Raw genomic sequence first — 22774 nt, forward strand, 5'->3', positions numbered from 1 at the left:
GACCACCACTGCCTGGGGCTTGTGAAGGGTGAAGACTCAGACTTTGGGACGTGGATGGGGCCGGAAGGGCCCTGGGGTCAACTGTTTGCCCCCTCGTGCTCCCAAAAAAACCCCGAACTATTTGCCATCAAGTTGACTCTGAATCATGGTGACCCCACGTGTGTCAGAGTAAAACTGTGTTCCATAAGGTTTTCAATGGCTGATTTTTGGATGGAGATCACCAGGCCTTTCCTCCAAGGCACCTCTGGGTGGACTCAAACTGCCAACCAAGTGCTTGGCCATTTGCATCATCCAAGGATGCCTCCCCTTATGCTACAGGTGAGGAAACTGAGGCCTGGAGCCCCATCTGTGTGTGTTTCAGGCCCCCAGCATACTGCGAGGCCTCTGGTCCTTGTCTAGGTGGCAGCAGCGTGGTTGATTGTGCTGTGGGAAGCAGGTGGCTGATGTCAGCAGAGTGTCTCCCTGCTGGAGTCTCTGAGCCAAGCTGAGTCTCAGGGCTCTGCTGAGGGTAGGGACAGAGCCAGACTAGGACTCTGCATCCCCCAAGTTTGGGGTTGTGCCCACCGCCCCATTACTGACGTCTGTCTCTGCTTCCACCCAGGACTGCAGGGGTCTGTAGATGAGGGATGCTTCCCCACCCAGTCCTTCATTCTTGCTAAGTCCTGAGACAGGAGTCACCCATGGCCAGGTGGGCAGCCCTGTCCACTGTACCAGGCCCTGGGCCCCCTAACAGGAGGGGGATCTCCTGAGTGTGCCCATTCTCCCTGAGCTCTGGGGGCTTGCGTCTGGCTTTCTTGCAAGTCGGAGGGGAGGGGTGACCTGTATTCCCTCACAGTGGTGCCCATGAAGGTGTGGGGATGAAGTGGGTGGTCCCTGCTTCAGGCACTGAGCCCAGATGTCTCTGGTCCCTCCCCTGGGCATTGTGGGGTCTGTGGATAGCCCTGCCTTGCCGGTCCTGAGCTCAGGATATACCAGGTGTGGTCCGTGACGAGCATGAGGCCCAAGGTGTGGTGCTGCTCTGCTGGCCTGGCCCCATCATGAGCCTGAGCTGGAAGAGTGGGCAGATTGGGGTGTGCTGGACCAGGCACAGTGGACAAAGGGTGCTGGACCTGAGGAACATGGGACTCAGCACTCAGGGCCCCAGGGAGGGTGAGTTGAGGCTGACCCCGCCCAGTTGTCTCTGGGACTCCGAGCCGGTGGCTGGTCCTTGGGCCCTCACCCACTCGGGAGAGGCAGCAGAGTTGGCTGGGTGACCTTTCAAAGCCATTGCAGGCTGGCCCCACTTGACTACCCTGGGCTCCTCCCACCTAGACCTGGTGCACAGGGCCTATGACCCTTGTTGATTGTGGCCCAGGTAACCGCAGCCAACTCCTGGCAGCTCCCAGCAATCAGCAGGTGCCAGGAGAACTTCCTGTGGGACAGACCTGCTGGGGAGGGAAAGAGCCAGCCCAGCCCTGCCTTTCTGCCCCTGAACGGCCTGTGGCTCCTTAGCCTCTGTACAGGCTGGCTCCTGCCACAGCCAGACCCTGGTCTCAGGCTGACAGCCACCTGCCTCTGGCAGCTCAGGCTCTCTGGAGGGGCCTCGGTGGCCCGGCAGTCCACTGTGGCCCTGCTCCTCCGGAGCCTCCTGCCCCTCCCCTGTTCTCCTTGGTGCCCCTGGGGCTCCAGAGGCACTCTGCTGGGGGGCCCAGTTCAGACTCATGGGCTGGGCTTTTTCTGTTGAGCAGCCCCACCCAAGGATCCCCGGGGACAGCAGACCAGGGGGGATGGGGAGAGCCTGGCAGGGGGCAGCTGGTACAGGCACCCTCCCCCGCCACTGCCCAGGGCTGGCCCTTAAGGTTCTCCTGGTGCTCCTGGGGCACTCATCTGCTGGGGCCCTCACCTGTTGGGGCCCTCACCTGCCAGGACTAGGATGTTGGCAAATGGCATTTTTGACTGAGCTTTTCTGCAGTAGCCATTAACTCATCTGACACCTACCACATGCCCAGGGACAGGCAGGAACCCACTGTTGGCCGAGTCCCGTGGTCAGGGATGCTGGAAGGTACTGTATGAGTTGGCAGGCAGACAAGGAGGGGCAGCAGCTGGGCTGTGGGGACACTGTTGCAGGGCCACAAGAAGTCTGGGTGACCGGGCCACCCCATCCTGCGGACCACAGCAGACCCCCGGGCAATTTCTTTTCTTCCCCTGAGCCTGAAGGTAGTTGGAGAGGACAAAAGAACTTCCAGCTCAAGTTCCTAACCCTCCCCACAGGGTCATGCCCTCGACCACTGACCCTGAGGGGACTCTGCCCACCCCACACCCCTGCCAGGAAGGAAACTTTCAAAAGCAAATTGCCAGGCTTTTCTTCTGAGGTGCCTCTGAGTGGGTTCAAATTGCCAATTTTTCAGCTAGTAGTCAAGCCTTAAGTATTTGTACCATCCAGGGGACCAGAGCTCACTTCTGAGGGGCCAAAGACTGTCTTCAAAGGGAGCCCCTCTTGCCTTGCCTGCCTGGGTTGGGTCCAGGGAGTAGCCCAGATTGGCAGGGCCCACAGCAGCAGACGGAAGGGAAAGCAGCCCACCTCCCGCCCCCATACCTGGCCTCTGCCCGCACCCACAGGCTCCCTGGGAGCCTGACTCTGCCATCTGTCCCTGGCCAGACCCACGCCAGCTCTGCAGCCTGGACGCCTGTCCTTGGGTCTCTTGCCACTTCCGCTCTCCAGAGCTCTCAGCCCTGTCCCGGCCCCTCCAACCTGCAGTCCCTGTGAGCTCCTTGGCCTGGATGAGCAGGGGAGTGCTGCCTCCTGGTGGCCACACAGGATAGGGAACCAGGCCAGCGGCGTTGGGCTGAGAATTGGGCAGGCAGGGCTCTGGGCCAAACAAGACGGGCCGGACGTTGGCTCTGGCCATTCACTACGCCCATGACCTTGGGCAGATCCCGAATCTATTGGAGCCTCCATTTCCCTGGATATCACGTCCCCACACTGGGCAGTGGAAGCTTTAGCTTCTTGGTCAGAACAGACCTGTCACTTGCTCCTCTGTCCCAAGGTGGCCAGGGCTGCGGCAGCACAGCACGGCCAGCCCAGGCCTGGACTCAGGACTCCAGCTGTGTCCATCCTTCTGGGTCCTGGCACACAGAGGACTCCCCTGGGCTCCTGGCTGACCCAGCTCTCGGTAGCCTTACCTTGGCATGGCCCCTGACCCCGGATGGGCCCCAGGCCCCAGATCTTGGTGTTGGCATTTCAAAGCCATTCATCTTCCTCCTGTGGGCTCCCCACCGTCTTCTCTATCCTGTCCATGACCAGCCCACGCCCCCCTCCTTCTGGAAAGCTCTGTTGCCACAGCTCTAGGAGGGAAGCTGTGTCTGCCCAGGACCTGTCCGTACCTGCCCGTCAGCCCTGAGTGACCGGCCAGCTCTGGGTGTGTGCCCTGGGAGCAGGTGGGCACTCTTCCCCTGGGGCTGGGGCAGGGTGCCACCTTGGACTGGAAACACCACCATGCTGTCACGAGACCCTTTCTTGTTATAGGGGCCCCCTGGAGGGGTTTTGGGGGCAGAGATGGGGTGCCTCTCAGAATTTCAAGAGTGAGGAGCCCCATCCAGGAGCCCCCACCAGGACACAGTACCCCTGGGTGCACGTGCATACATACACACGCGCACAAACACCCCACACACAGCTCACCTCTCTCCTGGCTCTCTTGCTGCTGGCCAGGCCCCGTGGGGGATCTGTTTCAGGCCTCCAGATCTGAGACGGGTGGTGGGGTATCTGGCCACAGCATGGCTTCCAGCCCCTCTGACCCCCTTTTCATGGCAGCTGCAGCAGCCCGGGTCGGTCCCCAGTACCGCCACTCCTGCTGTAGCCCTGGCCTCTCCCCAGACCCAGAGTCCTCCTCCCTGCCCGGCCTGCTCTGGACCTGGCCCTACCTGCCCGGTCCACCGTGCCTGGTACCATGTCCTCCTGGCTAAGCCCTCCACAGTCCTCCCACCCTGGCTCTGGGACCAGCTATGACTGCCCAGCTGTATGCGGAGGGGGGTCATTGTGGCCAGCTCCCAAGGTTGTCACAAGGATGGTATGGGGCAATCCGCCACATGCCACGGGTGGCCGTCCTTCCCCACCTGGTCCTTCGGTTCATGCTTCTTCACTCTCCCCTCTCTGGGCCTGTCTTCCCCTCGGGGAGTCTGAGGGCATCCTCCAACCAGCATTGCCTCAGGGCCAGTCACAGCACCCCTAGAATGACCCAGTGCCTTGTGGGGGAGGGGTGGCTCCACTGTACAGACGAGGAAACTGACGCTGGAGGCACAGGCACCTGGCTGGTAGGTGGGATTCAATCTTGCATGTGCTGCCCTGAGCCTCAGTCTTCCCATCTGAAATGGACGCAACTGTCCTCACCCCCTTGGTGGTGGTGAGGGGGTTAAAGGAGCCGTGCTGGCAGCGTCCAGCACTTGGCAGGTGCATATCCTGTGTTCTAGCCGGGGGGTCCCTGCGACTCTGCTTCATTATGGCTAGGGGTTTCTGGGGCTCTCTTCCTTGCAGGCTTTCCCTTCCCCCTCTCCTTCTTCCCCAATCTTTCTTCCTTTCCAATCTCTCTGCCCCTCTTTCTGTCACCTGGTCTCTCTCTTTTTCTCCCTCCCTCCTTCCCTCCTTTTCCAAAGTGTCTCCGGGTGGGTTCGAATTGCCAACCTTTTGGAAAGAATGCCTCCAAAAGACCACAGCCATTGAAAACCTTATTGAGCACAGTTCTATTCTGCACACATGGGGAATCGACTCAGCCTGTAAAACGCCTGTCCTGTCTGCCCCAGCCTCCACCCAGGGCATTCTGGGAACCCACTAGAGCACAAAGTCCTCATCAAAATGGTCCCATATTTGGGCCTCATTTCTGCAAACTTCTCTGGCATCTCTGGTGCCTTTGATCGTTCTATGCCTTCCTGGAATTTAGGGAATCTCCTTTCCACCCGAGCCATCCTTCACTCAACTTGAGGTAGGGTTTTGTCCTGTTTTCTCCCTGCGATGCTGACATGAAGCCCTGATGATGGGGCCTCTGATGCCGTCCCCACTGACGTGCCACCCTCCCACTCACTCATCCATGGCCCCTCCTGATGTCCCGCTTCACGGTGGGGCACGGGAACAGGAACAGGCAGAGCCCGCTCACCCCATGCGACCATGAGCTGTCTTACCCCATGGGGCATTTGTCAGAACTGGCTCAGGGGGACCCAGGGTTCCATCGGACCTCAGAGGCTGCTCAGGTTGGTCCCCGAGAACAGCTACCCTCCTGGCTTCTCTGCACCTGCCAGGGGCCCACTTGCCCTGGGCTCTGACCTGACATCCAGGTCCAACAAGAAAAGGAGGGGACTCTGCTGCTGCCTGGCAGCAAACGATGTTGTTAGCAGCCCTCGAGTCAGCTCGAACTCCTAACAACCCCAGGTACAGCAGAATGAAACACTGCCCAGTCCTGTGCCGTCTTCAGGATCATAGGTATGCTGGAGTCCATTGTTGTGGCCACTGTGCAGTTTGAGTGCCTTCCGACCTGGGTGGCACAAACGGTGTGTGATCAGCTACTAACCCAAAGGTTGTCGGTTCGAACCCACCCATCAGTGCTGCAAAAGAAAGGCCTGGCGATCTGCTTCCATAAAGATTTCAGCTAAAAAATTCTACGGGGCAGTTCTATTCTGTAACACATGGGATCACCGTGAGTAGGCGTCAACTTGACGTTTAACGGGTTTGGTGTTTCCTACCCAGAGGCTCACCTTCCAGCACTGTATCAGACAATGTTCTGTTGTGATCCATAGGGTTTTCATTCGCTAGTTTTGGAAGTAGACTGCCAGGCCTTTCTTCCTAGTCTTAGCCTGGAAACTCTGCTAAAAATGCCCACCATGGGTGACCCTGCTGGTATTTGAAATACTGGTAGCCTAACTTCCAGCATCACAGCACACACAAGCCACCACAGGACAAACTGACAGACATGTGGTGGCAGCTGCAAAGTATGGCACAGATCACCTAAGCCCTGAAAAACTGAACTCCACCACTTCAGGGGAGGGTGAATTAGCCCACTGCGCACCATTACGTCCAGCTGTAAATCTCGGGAGCTGTGATTACAGTTCGATCACGGGGCAAGCCCCACAGGTGGCCTTCCCTGCTCCAGAAGTAACAATTCCCACAGAGCAGAAACGCCGGCTTCACAGGTCTCTTTGTTGGAGTTTGCCTCTCTACTCCTGAATTATGGCAGCTGAGGTGCAGTGCTGAGGAGAGCAGAGGGCCTGGAGCCTTCCGCGCCATGTCCTGATTTATGGGGAGAGGGCTCTAGTAAGTGACAGAAGAGCTTTGTCTCAGTCTGTACTTTTTAATAGCTGCCAGAAAGCTTTGGGTAGCAGCTATGAATAAGTGACTTAGAAAGGCATCGGGGCCCCAGTTTTAGTTAGCTGTCGGTGACACAGCCATCTTTAGGCAGCTGGCTGTGGAGCCAGGCAGATGACACAGGCCTTGCTGGGTCAAAAGCCCTGGCCACCACTCATCACCTGAGGGACTCTAAGCTGCTCGTCTGGCCCTTTTGAGCCTCCATTTTTTCATTACCTGCTTGTTAAGGGTTAAATGAGATAATGCAGTCACTGCCCCTGGGCCTGGCTCTCAGGAGGCACCAAAACAGAGGTTGTGGGGTCAGAGCCAGACGGAAGTGCGGGTGGAGCTGTCTACAGCATTGCCTTTGTTTCCTAGTGCGGCTGTAACTGAAAAACCACACGTGGGTGGCCTTAAAAAGTAGTTTATTTTCTCACAGTTCAGGTAGCTAAACATCCAAATTCAGGGCGCTGCCTATGGGGGAAGGCTCTCTGTTGGCTCCCGGAGACGATCCTATCAGATTCCATAGCCCCGTGTTTCTACCTGTGGCATCTGTTTTCCCACCATTTGTGCTGCTCCTCACAATTCGCCGATTATGGACGCACCCTACACTGACAGGGCCTCATTAACGCAAGGAAAACCCTATTTCCAATGGGATCACATCCATGCCTGTAGGGGTCAGGATTCCAACACATCTTTTTGGGGGTACATTCGGTCCACAACAGGCATTTAGGACGAGGATCGTCCGTTCCTTCAAGGTGCAGCTTATAAAAACAGGAGCCCGTGAGCGAGAGTCAACGCGGGGCCGGTGGCTGGGTTCAAATCCAGCTGTGCAACCATCCTGTGCCTCGGTTTCCCTATCTGGGAGCGCAGATAAGGAGAGTGTGAGGATGAGGTGCTGCATGCAGGGCCCAGTCACAGCTAGCCCGCTGTCGCTGTCGTAGGAGTGAGACAGGGCTAGAGCTTTAGAGCCATTTTTCTTAGCCTCAAGACAGCCCCTCACTCAACCCATTTCCTAGAGTTCTTTCTTTTCCTCCTCAGAACCTTCTTAAGGGGAACAGCCACACGATAGCCAGGATCGGCTGAAATAGGTCCCGCCCTCCATCCTGGCATTCCAGATGAACTTTAGCTCATTAAGTTCTTCATTCACGGTAATTCTCTGCCCCTGGGTGGAGAGCTGACATGCTAATGAACAAAAACGACTAAGTTGTTCCAGTATGGGGAATAGAACCAGGGCCTCAGAAAATGCTTACTCTAAAACGCTCCGCGCCTGCGCCATTTTGTATTTGGAAACTGATGCTGCCTATATAAACCAGCCTCAGCAAGCTGCCTACAGGCAGTCTTGGAAGCCACTTAGCCCTGACTATCTCTTGCTTGGCCAACCAATAAAGTTGCCTTGTGTTCTCCCCAACTTTGTCTCTGTCTTTTTGGCCCTGACGGCATTACTCAGAGCAGAACCTGGAGTTGTGGCAACAGGAGCTCTTGCCATTGTTAGGTTCAGAGACCACAGGAAACCAAAAAAAGATACAAATTGGAATTCGGACTCAGATTCCAAGCCAATCTTTGTCTTGATTTCCCCACTTGTTAAATGACAGAAGTCATGGCTTCGTGGGAAAAAAAACCACCAAAAAAAAAAAAAAAAAACCCATTGTCTTACATGGCTTAGGCCTGCTGTAACAAAAACACCACAGTGTGGTTGGCTTTAAAGACCAGGAATTTACTGCCTCAGTTAAACAGGCTTGGAGTCTGAATTCAGGGTGTCGACTCTAAATGAGGGTTCCTCCTTGTCTCTTTCAGCTTCTGGCAGCTCCAAGCGATCCTTGACTTGTAGATGGATCCTCATGTGGTGTTTTCCTGCGTGTGTGACTCTCCGAGGCTGTCTTCCCTTTTTTAAGACCCCACTCAGAAGGGATTAGGTTTAGGACCCAACCTGCTTGGCATGACTCATTAATATAACAAAAGGAAAACCCTATTTCCAAACAAGATCCCACTCACAGTACAGGGGTTAGGACTTTCACATATTTTTCTGGAGGACACCATTTAACCCAGGACAAGCATCTACTTTTCAGATGACAAGGTAGATAATGATTGATATTGAACAAAGAGGTCTTTACCTGCATGCCAGCTGTGAACATTAACCTGGCATGCTGCACCTTGTACCTTGGCTTCAACCCTTCCAGTGGTTACTCAGGCTCGGGCTCAAGCTTTGGGTGTCCCCTAAGGGCCTCCTTCACCTGCATCTAAAGGAGTAAGTACATCTCAGTTCCTTGGAAGGGGGCTGTTATGGATTGAATTATACCCAACAAAAATCTGTGTCAACTTGGCTAGGCCATGATTCCCAGTATTGTGTGACTGTCCACTATTTTGTCATCTGAGGTGATTTTCCTATGTGTTGTGAATCCTACCTCTGTGATGTGAATGAGGCAGGATTAGAGGCAGTTATGTTAATGAGGCAGGACTCAATCTAAAAAATCAGTGTCATGGATTGACTTATGTCCCCCCAAAAATGTGTGTATCAACTTGGTTAGGCCATGATGCCCAGTATTGTGTGGCTGTCCTCCATTTTGTGATTGTAATTTTATGTTAAGAGGATTAGAGGGGGATTGTAACACCACCCTTACTCAGGTCACCTCCCTGATCCAATGTAACGGGAGTCTCTCTGGGGTGTGGGCTGCACCACCTTTTACCTGCGCCCCAACCCCAGCACTGTAACTGGCACACTGTAAGAAATGTCTGTCGAGTGAGAGTTAAGGGCCGCCAGCTTCCCAAACATCCTAGGGGAACCATAGGAAGAGGAGCAAGACTTATGTTGTGAGGTACACTAAATTGAACTTATGCTGTGTGGCTGAGCTGTGGCAGTACTCTTAAGAAAGACAGTGAAGTATACTGGAGGCATATTTATTTTTGATAAAAAGAAAACTTCTTCCCACGACTGACACAATAGTACATGGAGGGCCGTGAATCACACCCGGTGAGTCACCTTCTCAATTCTCAAGTATGTGCAATGACTCGGACCCCGGTGAAAACCATTCACAAGCCCCCAGCCATGTTCCACTCCTTTCCCCTCCCAAGGCTGATATCGGTGACCAAGCAAAGTGGAGCCTGCCCGACACCTGAGTATTGTTTCTGGCTTCAAGGGCTCCTGGTTGTGGCTGAAGATGTCTTCCAACCATTGTGAGGGGGCCTGCGTCTTCCCTTGATCTTGGTGAGCAGGAGGGTGGTCGGGCCCTATGGGCCCCCTCACCATACCTGGCATGTCCGAATCACCTCCCGCAAGGCTTTCACCCCCTCCATGCTCCTGTCCTTCACAGCCACAGCCAGGAGAACTGCTTTGTTCCCAGCTTCTTGAGACACGAACGTCACCAGGTTCTTTGCAAAGACGTGGATGAGAGGCTGGTGGAGAGAAGGGGAGGGAACCACTTTAGCAGCAAAGAGCTGGTTTTTTTCCTTAGTGCCTTCCCTAAGTAGCCCTTAGGAGCCCAGATGGGCTTCCCACACCACCATTACATCACCAAGCGTTAAATCTGATGCCACTGTGATTCAGAGTTCAACGCAACGCTCAGAACACACCAGTTGTAAACAAACCATTAAAGAGGTGTCATTAAGCTCACTTCCTTGGTGCCCTCTTCTGAGTCCCCTGTCTCTGCTGGCTGTATCTAACCTCCAAAGACTCAGAAGGACAGGTCTGGAGAGGGGTCCTCTGTTCCAGTTCACAGACAATCTTTCCAGGACAGAGCATGAACAGCCACTCATTAACAGTGTCTATCATGACAGAGTCAAACCAGGAGGAGGCACATACTACAGAATCAATCCTTGCCTGCTGGGTAAGATTCTAACGGGCTGGTACAAGCACTCACCAAGGACAGGTGGGACACCCCTAGACCCAGAAATGCCCACTCATGGCCACCGTAGGGGGGCTAGCCTTCCACCTGTTCCAAGAGCTCATTGAGAAATGAAAGCCACAGAAGAGGATCCCCCTCCGCCCTGGGCCTTTCCCAGCCCTTTTACCTCATCCTGCCCGAGAAGGACTTTGGTGGTAAGCATGGGCTTGCTGATGTCACTAGCCACTTCGCTGGGCTCCAGGGAGACCAGGGTCCCCATCTTCCCAAACTGCGTCACCACCACTAGGATGTGGCTGCTGAAGGCCGTGCACACCACCTGGGTGGGGACGCCACACAACACTTCTCTCCTCTGTTTCGAGACCACCAACGGTTTGTCTTCCATGGCTGGGCGTCTTCTATGGCAGCTTTAGTTAGTGCTAGAAAGAACAACAACAAAAAGGAGTAAGTCAGCCAAACAGGGCCCGAGACACCTTGGGAATCAGAATCCTAAATACGTATCTTTTGGCATTAAAATAGAAACACAAGCGGCTGCCTGCCCATATAGATTGTACCTGGAGTCACTGGATGCTGAACAGTTAACACACTTGACCGCTCAGCTGAAAATCTCCCACTGCCTATATGGGACATCTCTGTGAGTCCACCCAGAGGGACCTCAGAAGAAAAGCCTGGTGATCTATTTCTGAAAAATTAGCCACTGAAAACTACGGAGCACAGATGTACTCTGACACACATGAGGCTGCCACGAGTTGGAATTAACTCTGTAGCAACTGATTGGGGGTTTTGGTTTTAACAACATATATGTATGGCCATATACATAATCTTATAAACATATTAAGGTCCTTGAGTGGTGCAAACAGTTAACGTACTTGGCTGCCAACCAAAATGTGGGGGGTTCGAGTCTACCCAAAGGTGCCCTGGAAGAAAGGCCTAGTGATCTACTTCCAAGGCGGGAAACCGCTGGCCAGAGAATGAGGCGGGAAACACCCGGACGGCGGCTGGGCAGAGGGAAGCCGCCATATCTCCTTCCTCGCCGCCATTTCCGCTTCCTCACCGCCCCAGTGCAACTGCGCCTACGGATGAGGTCGGTTATCCTCCAGTCCTGATGGACCACGCCCCAGAGCACGCCCTGCAAAAGAGCCTGCCCCATTCTTGTTGCCTCCCCATGCCTGCTGATTAGGGAGCCGTCTTGGCGAGGTAGGTCCCAGTGATCTCCTTTGTTTGGCTAACCAAATAGTTTTCCTTCCTTTGCTTTCACCTGACTTGTGCCTCAGTGTCTCCCCGAGCAACACTTCCAATCAATCAGCCATGAGAACTCTATGGAGCACAGGTCTACTCTGACGCACATGGGGTAGCCAGGAGTAAAGAGTTGACAGCAACTGCTTTTTTTTTTTTTTTAAATACTGGAATGGAACTTTGTGGATCAGTTGATCAGTAGATGTACACAGGCCACACAAAGAAGCAAATGTCAAAAAGCTTTCATGTTTAGAGGCAGGTGATCTCACTTCCTCCCTGAGCACAGCGTTTCCCGCCCACTTCCAGCCTCCCGCTGGTATGTATTACTTTTATGACTTCCCGCTGATCCTAATGGCACTAATTTAAATCAAGGCGAGGGGGGATTTCCCTCATATCCTTGATACCTGCAAGCAAAGCACCCCAGGTGCTCAACAGCCGAGACCAGAACCCCCGCTTTTCTGCTAGTCTGTAGACTGAATTCTCACTTTATCTGCTTTTGGGGACATCACTGGTCCCAAATGGAATTATTGACACCCATATTCAAGGACAAGGAGGGGCAGAGGCATGGAGGGGCAGGCAGAGACCCAAGAGCTAGGCACGGAGAGACACAAAAAGATAAAGGGCAGGGGGAGACTGAGGTGAAGAAGGAGGTGCAGGGATAGGGACCCGGGGGCTGGTGTCCAGAAACAAACAATACAGGGATGCGGGTCCAGGGGCGGCGAGAAACAGGGCTGGAGACTCAGACTAGGGGCCGGAAGACCAGGGAGGGATCTCGCCTCGGACTACAACAAGATAGGGGGCCGCAGGGCACCCCCACCCTCCCCAGGGCCCTCGGGGTCGCCTGCCAACCCGCCGGACACCGCCCCGGACCTCCACCCGCTGCGCCACCTGAGCTCACCGGCTCCCGCGCCGCGCCCGGAAGTGGCTCAGCGTGTGCGACGAGGGCCCGCCTCCGCCTGGCGCGCCCCGCCCACCCGCCGGCCCCGCCCTCCGCTCCCGCCCCCCGGCCCACTCACGGGCCCGCCCATCTCCTCCCACCGCCTCCGCCGGAAGTGCAGGGTGGGGCTTCTGGTGGCTGAGTCGTGAGCCGTTCGAGCCCTTCGGGAGCGTTGTTTGCGTTCTTCATGAAGATCTCTGCTCGGTGCTTTAGACCAGGAGCTGGGGGCGTTAGGGAAGGGCTACGGGGGCCTCAAGTCCCGAGCCTAGGCTGCTCAGCTCCTTGCCCTCGTGAAGGGCTCTTCGATTTCTCTAGAAGGGCATCCTCGGGACCCAGCCCAGCTCTGGTCTCGGGTCGCGGTGTCCTCGACCGGGGCTCAGGCCCTTGGGAGGGCTTCTCCAGGGCCCTCGTAACAGCCCAGAGAGCTTCTGCCCCGCAGTAACAAAGACACTTTTAGCCTCTCCAGATTGTGCCGGCGCCCCATGCCTCAAAATCTCGTTTGGGGTAACCTGTGTCCACCGCGGTGGAAATAATAACGGATGCTTATTTGGCACTTTTATTTGCCAGGCACTGTTCTGAGTGCCCTGTGTATATTAATTCATTTAATCTTAACAACTCCATTAAAGTAGCAAATGGCTGTTAACCAAGTGGTTGGAGATTTGAGTCCACCCAGAGGCACCTCGGAAGAAAGCCCTGGCCATCTACTTCTTAGAAATCAGCCCTTGAAAACCCTATGGAGCACATCTCTACTCTGATACGCATGGGGATGCTATGAGTCAGAATCCACTCTACTGGTACTTTAATCCCCTTTTTACAGACAGGTTCAAGTTCAGAGAGAGCTTGCCCAAGGCTCTGATAAGAGGTGGCCCTAGGCTTCAAACCCTTACGCTTAGTTGCTGCTCCTCATGTGAGTGCCCAGGTGAAGGAGTAGAATGAATGGAGGGAGGGACATTGCTACCCCCCTAACAGGATGATTTCTGGTTCCTCCCAAGGATCCCTGAAAGTAATTCCTGCCCCCCCGCCCCCACCCCAACTGCTTTATCATCTGTTTCTCCAAGCTGGAGGTTTTATTGGCAGGGTAAGGCAAGGTTTGAGAGGGATTCGAGCCTTGGGACCCTTAGGGGATTAATACTCCAGAACACCATGCTCAGAAGTCTTTCTCTTTCCTGACAGCTCTGTCATGGCTGTATTTGCCTCCCATCAAAGCCTGCGTACCCCACACAATTCCCTAGGGAGCTGTGGCATCCCTAATGCCTTTACACCCTTGTTTTACAATTTAATGTCCTTGTCCAATCCAAGTCAAGTCAAATGAAGCGTGCCCTCTTAAAAATGATGTCTGGTGACCTAAAATAAAAGGCACGCGTACAGAACATTATTGACAGACATAAAAATCAAGAAGATACTTGTTTTTGAGCTTCCTTACAGTCTGTACACAAAGGGAAAGATGATGATTTCATGGTTCCAATAATCAGAAAGGAAGAAGCATATCAATTTCTCAGAAAAGTGTAAGTTCTTGTTGGTTCTAAATTTAAACACACATCCACCCACACACACCCCAGAAGCAAATTGCCAGTGTATTGCTTTGCCAGTGTGAAACCCTCAAGAGGTCCACTCACGTTTATTCACCTATTTGTGCGTTTTCTCAATAGGCAAATATACACGAGAAACCTGACAAAAACAAATGTACAACTCTAAAATAAACATCACCTTTATGACGCTTTGATGGCACTATTAAGCAAATACTCAAAGGCTTGTCATTCTGCTGCTTTTGTCTAGATCTTTGAACAAGACTGAATTTGAGAGATATGGAAGATGGGAAGGCTGTCCTAGACTCAGGTGACGGTGGTTCAGGGAGGTGGCTTCCTGGTGACCTAAACTGATAACGTAAAAAAAAAAAAAAAAAACTGATACGTAGGCAGGATTTAAATACTTTGAAGAATGGATGAGGAAATTTTTCTGCTGTTAGACTGTTCTCCAGTGCAAGAGGGTAATTGGGCCAGAAGGAACGATGCCTTCACCAAATTCAATTAAGATGGGAACCAAATTGTAATGGGGTAAATTGTGGAGGAAAAGAGTTTGCTTGAGAGTTTATCATGAAAAATGAAGGAAAAAAGGGAAAATATCTTGATTTTATCTTAACTCAATAAATTTTAGGGTATGAATGCAGTTGTTTTCATTTATATAGCCAACAAAGAATAAATCAAGTGTTGATTTGGGGTGGAGGAATCATAGTTTTTCAAAAAATTGTGCAATAGCTCAATACGCTCTTCTTCACAATGTGTGTGATTTTCCCAGCTCCATCCTATAAAGAGGATTGGTTTTGCTAAACTGTACTAGGGCACCATCAATTTTCTCAACAGCCTCTTTTAATCCATTGACGTTCAGATCATTTCTTGTTGACATGCATCCTGTCATTAGCCTTGTCAGTTTCCCTGGTGTCAGTTGCCCGCCTGTCTAGCATTGCCAACCGGCCCGTAATCACCAGTGGCCCTGGGCTCCATCTCATCATTCCCCAACAACGTATTCACTGGCTTCCTGAAATCTTGCATCTTTGCGACTGATTTGCATTGTACTCCCACCCCATCACACCACCATGTCCAGTTCTTTCAACGTGGGTGGGGAAAAATTCTGGAGCTACACCAGGAGAGATGTTTGAGTGGCGCCTAAGTACGTAAGTGCTGGGTTCATCAGTGAAAATTTTGTATCAGGGGGATTTCTATGTTCCTCCGAAGTCCCATAACTATGGGGACTCAGATAACTGAATCTTTGGATCGTGAGGATCTCCTGCGTATGACACTTTTGGGATGTTTAAGACTTTGGGTTTCAGAGACGACCTCTTTGGCCTTTACCAGTTCTGTGACTTTGGGCAACTTGCCCTCTCAACCCGTTTCTCAGTTTAAAAATGGAGATAATGCCTCCTTTCTTGATGAAAATCCTCAAGAAGATTGAAATAGAAGGCAAGTTCCTCAATATGATTCAGGTATATATGAAAAACCAATAGCCAACATTATACTTAATGGAGAAAGATTGAGAGCTTTCCCCTTGAAATTGGGCACAAGACAAGGGTACTCGCTCTCACCCCTTCTATTCAACATTGTATTAGAAGTCCTATCCAGAGCAATATGAGAAGAAAAAGAAAAAAGAGGTATCCAGATCAGAAAAGAAGTAAAATTTGCTCTAAAAATGGAGATAACAATTTTCCCTTCCACATAGGGATAAATGAGGTGGCCCGTGTACAGGGATTCATGCTAGAATATCATAAACTTAGCTATGAAATTTATTATTAGCCAACTCTTCCTTAAATGAATGAAATCCTGCTGCTCTATGGCAGATGAAGAGCAGCTTGAGTACAAATAAATCAACCCTCACAACTTGGAGGGACTCACCCTCAAGGTGCTGTTTTTTGCTCTTGATCCGCGTGGTCTGAACTTCCTAGGACCCACAGGAGCTTCTCTCCAAGCTGCTGGGACGGCGACCTCCAGGATCTCTAGGAGGGCCCCCGAGTCTGCCCTACTAACAGTCTTGTGGGTGCATGGCCTTTGTTTAAGTCAGACCTTCCCAACATTTCCCTCTAAATTTTGTTGTGATACAGTAATAGGTAGAAATGACTTTATTTATATAAATGGGAATCATTCTCACTTCTCTCAGCCAGTCTCTGAAAAAGAGCAGGTTAAGAGACAGTTGGAGATTACATTGGTGTAGGCCTGAGATATTAGCACCAGTTGCTGTCAACTCCGACTCATGATAACCCCACGTGTGTCAGAATAGAGCTACATTCTACAGGGTTTTCAGTGATTGATTTCTTTAAAATAGGTCACCAACCTTTCTTCCAAGGCACCTCTGGGTAGACTCAAACCTCCAACTGTTTGGCAGGATGGCCACGCGAAGATGCATCTACAAGCTAAGGAACACCAAGAATCACCAGGAACCACTGGAAATTGGAAGAGACAAAGAAGGATTCTCCCTTAGAGCTTTCAGAGAGAGCACAGCCCTGCCGACACCTAAACTTTGGACTTCTGGCCTCCAGGACTGAGACGCAATAAATTTCTGTGGTTTTAAGCCAACCAGTCTGTGGTACTTTGTTATGATAGCCCTAGGAAACTAAGACAGACTGAGTATAAAAAATGGAGCCCACCTCCCACCAAGTCTATCAGTTCTTGCTTGCAGAGTTGCCAAGGTGGAGAAAGACCTACAGAAAGATCCACAGGCAAACAGTTAAGTTTGCACACAATTGCTCAGGCTGGACTTGTAGCTATTCCTGCCTGCTGAGAATTTTATTCTATAATACGAAATAATCCACCCTTATACCGTATCTGTCCTTCTTCCGTCTCCTTGTCTCTTCATTTTTTAGACACCACTTAGATTAAAAAAAAATTTTTTTTTTTTTTTTTAGATGGGATTAGGACCCAGCCTACTCCAGTAGGATCTCATGTTAACTGATAATATCTTCAAAAATTCTATTTCCACACAAGACCACGTTCATAGGTACCAGGGTTAGGATTTCAACATGTCTTTTTTTGGAGGAGAGAGGCGAGCGAAAATTCAACCCATAACACAACCTCATTGTTGCCTTTCTTTTTTTTCCTCCAACTGGCCATGACTTAACCTTGTGGCCTCGTTGTTTGTCTGTAAAACAGGTTGTGTGGCACAGTGTCCTTCCCATAATGGTTGAAAGACCTCTGAATAAATACAATAACAACAACAAAAAACCCAGTTGCCTTCGAGTTGATTCCAATTCGTGGTGACCCCACGTAGCAGCACAGAAATGTAAATAGTTCTAATTAGGGTGCCCCATGAGACAGAAATTACCTTTAGCATTGCCCAGTTATCTAGAAAAAAGTAGCAAACAATTTGCTTTTCCCATGCTATGAAGATGTAAGTTGGGTGAGTGCAGGGGGAGGGGAGCAGGATACAAGAAACATATTTGCCACTGAGTTTTTGGGGAAAAAGATTAAAAACAACCAATTTAAAATTACACATGTTTTATTACAAAACAAAACCCAGGGTTGTCTATTCGAAATTCAAATTTTTCCCAAGGGAAATTAAAGAATACCATTAAAACTGAATCCAGTTTATAAGGATCTGGGGAATGGCTTGTTCGGAAAGGGAATAAATCATCCTCCCAGGGAGCATTTAAAGATCGTTTATGAGTTGCCTGCAGCACAGTCAGGAGGTAAATGAACCACTTTCCCATAGAGCTCAAAGGTGTTTCCCTGGTGTTACGGGTTGAATTCTGTCCCCTTAAGAAATATGTCGAAGTCCTCTGTACTATGAACGTGACCTTGCCTGGGTTTTTCTTTTGTTATCAGTTAAATCGAACAAGGTCATACTGGAGTAGGGTGGGTCCTAAACCTAATCTCTTTTGAGTGATGTCTTATTAAAAAAAAAAAAAATGTTCCCATAGAGTCAACCAGACTCACGGCAACCCATCTGTGTCAGAGTAGAGCTATGTTCCATAAGGCTTTCTTTTTTTTTTAGTTGTGGTGACCACATACATAATAAAACATACACCAACTCAACAATTTCTCCAAATGCAATTCAGTGACATTGATTACTTTCTTTAAGTTGTGTATCCATTCTTACTATCTTTTTCCAAATCATTCCACCACTGTTAACATAAACTCAATGCCCCCTAAGCAAAAACCCCCTCCCCCCTCCCTCCTATCCTTGGTAACCACTAATAATCTTTGGTTTCTATATATTTGCTTATTTCATATAAGTGAGATCATTTTGTCCTTTTGTGACCAACTTACATCACTCAGAGTGATGTTTTCAAGGTTCATCCATGTTGTGGCATGCATCAGGACTTGATTTCTTTTTATGGCTGAGCAGTATTCCATTGTGTGTATATATACCACATCCCATAGGGTTTTCAGTGCCTGGGTTTTTGGAAGTAGATCACCAAGTCTTTCTTTTGCAGTGCTGCTGGGTGGACTTGAACCTCTAACCTTTCAGTTAGCAGCTGAGTGCAATAACTATTTGTACCACCCAGAGATTACATTTTATAAAAAGGGAGAATAGATACGGAGATAGAGTCACACACAGGGGGAAGACACCATGTGATGATGCAGGCAGAAGCATCTATAAGTAGCAAAGGAAAGCCAAGGATTGCTGGCAGCTACTAGAAACTAGAGAGAGTCCCACAGAAGGTATCGACATGGCCGAGACCCTGATTTGAACTTTTAACCTCCAGAACTGTGAGAATGAATTTCCTTTTTTTAAAGCCCCCCACTTTGTGGGATTTCGTTATGGCGGCCCCATGTGTGTCAGAGCAGAGCTGTGCTCCATAGAGTTTCCAGTTGCTGACTTTCCAAGCCTTTCTCCTGAAGCACTTCTGGGTGGACTTGATCTGCCAACCTTTCAGTTAGCAGCTGAGCATGTTCACCGTTTGTGACACGAAGACACCTGGTCTGTGTAGTCTCAGCTCAGCCTGGGTCGGCGAGGGCTGTGTGGCCTGAGTTTTGGAGTTTTATGTCAACTGGAATATTTTTATTTAACGTCACACAATAAACACAAAGAAAATCTGCTGTTTTGGACTCAATTCAACCAGGAGAGTTTAACACGTGTGGTGCAATGGATTGCTTTTATATGGCCTTTGTAGCCATGGTTTTGTAATTTCCACCAAGTGACTGGGTGGGACTATGCAAATGAGGTGCTTGTGGCCCACCAAGGGGATTGGATAGGTGCTAACAATGTAAATAGACGCATGGCACCCTTGTGGGGGTGGGACCATGCAAATAAGGTGTATGAAACCCTAATGAGAGGATTGGTCAGTTTTGCCATCCCACTAGGCTTAAAGAGAGACACAGAGAGAGAGGGAAAAGCTGTAAAACAGAAGACAGTGAGAGACAGTGGCACGAGACTTCTCTTCACCAAAGTTGGCACGTGTCTACTATCTAGTCCCACCCCTGGTAACCGTCAAGGAATGTTTCTTTCTGTGTGTAAACCTTTTCTTGACTTTTTATAATAGCAGTCTCGTCTCATACAATGCTTGTCATTTTGTGATTGACTTATTTCACTCAGCATATAGCATGTCATTTTGCTTTCCACCAAACTGAGGCTCAAATATTACAATCTTTCCCTTTCTAGAGTGAGGCTTTCTGCCATAGTTAGAAATATTGAAAACTGCTGCCTCACATCTTGCACTATTTACTTAGTTCTTTAATAATGAAACCTTAATCCATGTACAATTTCTTCAAGACTTTGTCTCAATATTTAAAAAAAAGTTATTTCCCCTGGCAAGAAAACCTTCGCGTTTCCCCATGTTGAGCCAAATGACAGAGACCATCAGTCTAAACCTAGGTCAATTATTGCTTGTACCTTTTTCCCTTTACAGGGAGAGAACAGAAAGTCATTGTCACTGAATAAATGTTTATTGAGTTGGACTGAGTTGAACTCAACATGTAATGTAATTGGTTAAGTGCGTGTTGGGTGAAAAGGGGAAACACGAGAGGACAGACATGGCAGGATACAGCTGGAAACCCAAGCCCTGGCACGGCTCTGACACTGCCTTGTTGATGATTTCAAACCCTTCCCCTCGCTGGGTTTCCCCTTTCTTCTTCTGTAAATGGATGGATAGAGACCCTGGGTAGCCCAATGGTTAAACGCTCAGCTACTAAGTGAAAGGCTGGAGATTCAAGTTCACCCAGAGGCACCTCAGAAGAAAGGCCTGGTGATCTCCTTTCGAAAGTCACAGCCATTGAAAACCCCATGGAACACAGTTTCATTCTGCCACACGTGGGATCTCCAAGAGTCGGAGTCAACTCAATGGTAACTGTTTTTTTTTTTTTAAAAAACAAATGGATTCTGTAGCTGGCCCCCCGAGGTCTCTGCTTCTGTGATCACCATGTTTCTTGAGTGCCTCCTGTGTGCTCACCACCTCCCACAGAAGGCTCTGACCATGGGGTGGGCATGGGGGCTAAGGAGGAACTTTCCTGCCTCAGGGAAGTTGGTGATGGGGGGTGGGGTCAATGTGGACCTAGAGTTGGTTTTGTCAGAGAGAGCAGAATAGGGTGGGAAGGTGAGAGATGTCCTCACCTTTCCAAAAGTCTTTTCTGTATCTGTGCGGTGGTCCAGATGGCAGATTTGGCTCAGCACAAGAGCTTAGTGACCATGGAACTTTCTAGTAATGTCAAGGCCTTCCATGGGAGGTGGTGAGTTCTTTGCCTTTGGAGGAATTCAAACGGAGATGGGTGGTCATCTGAGGTAAGGACTGGGTAACAAGGATTTCTGCATTTTGGAGTTTGGACTCAAAGACTTTTTGCTCTCGGTTTCAAAGAGTTTTGAAGGTTTTTCCAAATCTGTGTCTATTGTTCTATAAGCCTCTGGGTTGTGCAAATGGTTAAGCACTGGGATACTAACTGTAATGTTGGCAATTCAAATCCACCCAGAGGGCCTCAGAAGAAAGGCCTGGCAATCTGTTTCTGATGAATCACAGCCTTGAACACCCTATGGAGCCGTTCTACTCTGACATACACACGGTCACCACGATTTGGAATTGACTGGATAGTAAGTGATTTTTTTATAGTTCTGTAAGCCAAGATAGAATCGATAATCACCATGAGACACCACTAAATCCTATTATAATGTCTAAAAAAAAAAAAAGGACCCAAACCAAAACAAAAACTGATTGTGATGGTTTAGGTTGTGTGTCACCTTGGCTGGGCTGTGATTCTCAGTGGTTTGGCAGTTAGGATGTAGTTTGGCAGCTATGTAATGATGTCATCACCTCCACAATGAGATCTGATATAATGTAAACACCTCCATGATGAGCTCTGCTATGAGCAGCCAATCAATTGAATGGAAATTTCCCTGGGGGTGTGGCCTGCATCCAATATATGTGGATTTTCTGACAAAGCTGGTTGGCTTGGGATTCATCAGCCTCCACAACCTTTGAGCCAGAGGCCTGCTGTCTGACCTGCTGATCTTGGGTTTGCCAGCACCTTCAGCTACATGAGTCAGAAGAACTCTCCAGCCTGCCCCACAGACTTGGAACTTTCTAGCCTCTACAACCTCGTAAGGCATTTCTTCGATATAAATCTCCCTCTCTCTATATATGCTTCACTGATTTTGCTTCTCTAGAGAACCCAGCCTAAGACGTTCGGTACTGAGAGTGGTTCTAAAGGAATAGGATTGTAAGGATGAGTTTTCTGAATTAGTTCTCAAGTCTGGTTAGTCTTAAAGATGTTTATGACTCAGCTTCCAGTAGAAAGGAGGGCACTGCTAATCCATGGAGTGAGGTGGCAATATGAATATGCAAAATATCACCACCAGTAGACCAGGTATTGGTGAGAAGTGAGGCTTTGGAAATCGTGTCACCCCAAAATGTGCGTCAGTTTGGCTAGGCCATGATTCCCAGTACTTTGTGATTGTCCACCATTTTGTCATCTGATGTGATTTTCCTATATGCTGTCAATCCTGCCTCTATGATGTTAATGAGGCAAAATTAGAGGCAGTTATGTTAATGAGGCATGACTCAATCTACAAGATTAGGTTGTGTCTTAAGTCAATCTCTTTTGAGATATAAAAGAGAGAAGTGAGCAGAGAGACAGGGGGACCTCACACTGCCAAGAAAGCAGCACCAGGAGCAGAGTGTGCCCTTTAGACCACTTGAGCCTTGAAAGAAAGCCTTATTTCTTGTAGTAACAGAGCTGATATTGCCAAAAACCAAACCCAGAGTCTTACCGTAAGAGTGGCTGAATTACAAAGCCAACCAAATTCCCAACCTCAAGTGGTGTCTGAAGTTAAAGTAAGGGCATTGATTGGGAAGAAATGGAATCCCAAAACTTGGGATGGGGACGTATGGGCAGATAATCAGGAAGCTGGGGAAAATGAGCCTCTAAATTCTGTTAACTCACTCCTGCCAACAGAATCAGCCCGCTCCCTCCCATCTGAGGAGATTACTCCATCTTTATCAGCTAAGGCAACCTCCCCAGTAAAACCATTAGCCTCTCCGCCCCCATCTAATGAGATAGCCCAGCTGTGTCTGAAGAGCCTTTGTCTGAGTCATTCACTGGGGAGGCATCTGAATCATTGCCTGAGGCATCGCCTGAGGCAGGTGCCTTACAAGACGTTGTTAAATATTCTCAGAATACATCCTCATCACCCATTTTTGCTTCTCGACCTATAACTAGACTTAAGTCCCAATAAACTCCAAAAGGTGAAGTGCAAATCGTGACTCAGGAGGAAGTATGCTGCGCTCCAAAAGAACTGCTTGAGTTTTCTCATATATACAAACAGACATCTGTAGAATATGTACGGGAATGGCTGTTAAGGGTGTGAGATAATGGTGCAAGGAAAATAGGGTGGATCAGTCTGAGTTTATTGATATAAGCCCATCAAGCACAGATTCTTCATTCAATGTTTCAATTCAATAGGTGAGGAAAGGATCTAATAGTTTATTTGGTTGATTTGTTGAAGCATGGATTATGCAGTGGCCCACACTAAATTAAGTTG

At 49.8% G+C, this 22774-nt stretch overlaps 1 protein-coding gene across 2 annotated transcripts; it reads right to left on the reverse strand.

Annotated features, from left to right (window-relative positions):
- Window positions 1–9189: 9189 nt before the first annotated feature.
- PSMG3 (proteasome assembly chaperone 3) lies at window positions 9190–12333 on the reverse strand. 2 transcript variants are annotated; one of them, XM_010596255.3, is made up of 3 exons: window positions 12281–12333; window positions 10316–10565; window positions 9190–9700 (listed from the first exon to the last, which is right to left on the reverse strand). In XM_010596255.3, the coding sequence occupies exons 2-3, from the start codon at window positions 10529–10531 to the stop codon at window positions 9548–9550; spliced, it is 369 nt and encodes a 122-aa protein (XP_010594557.2). In that variant the 5' UTR covers window positions 10532–10565; window positions 12281–12333; the 3' UTR covers window positions 9190–9547. The 2 variants fall into 2 exon arrangements, with proteins under 2 accessions (XP_010594557.2, XP_003416542.2); XM_003416494.4 differs by having other exon boundaries at window positions 12271–12333.
- Window positions 12334–22774: the final 10441 nt, after the last annotated feature.

The sequence above is a fragment of the Loxodonta africana genome, chromosome 12, assembly GCF_030014295.1.
Source record: "Loxodonta africana isolate mLoxAfr1 chromosome 12, mLoxAfr1.hap2, whole genome shotgun sequence".
Classification (NCBI taxonomy): domain Eukaryota; kingdom Metazoa; phylum Chordata; class Mammalia; order Proboscidea; family Elephantidae; genus Loxodonta; species Loxodonta africana.

Excerpts from the sequence above, each read along its gene's own strand:
- PSMG3 (XM_010596255.3), bottom strand. The coding sequence starts at position 10,531 with ATGGAAGACAAACCGTTGGTGGTCTCGAAACAGAGGAGAGAAGTGTTG. Across the intron at positions 9,701-10,315 it reads TCCTTCTCGGGCAGGATGAG|CCTCTCATCCACGTCTTTGC; the intron begins GTAAAAGGGCTG and ends TCTCTCCACCAG.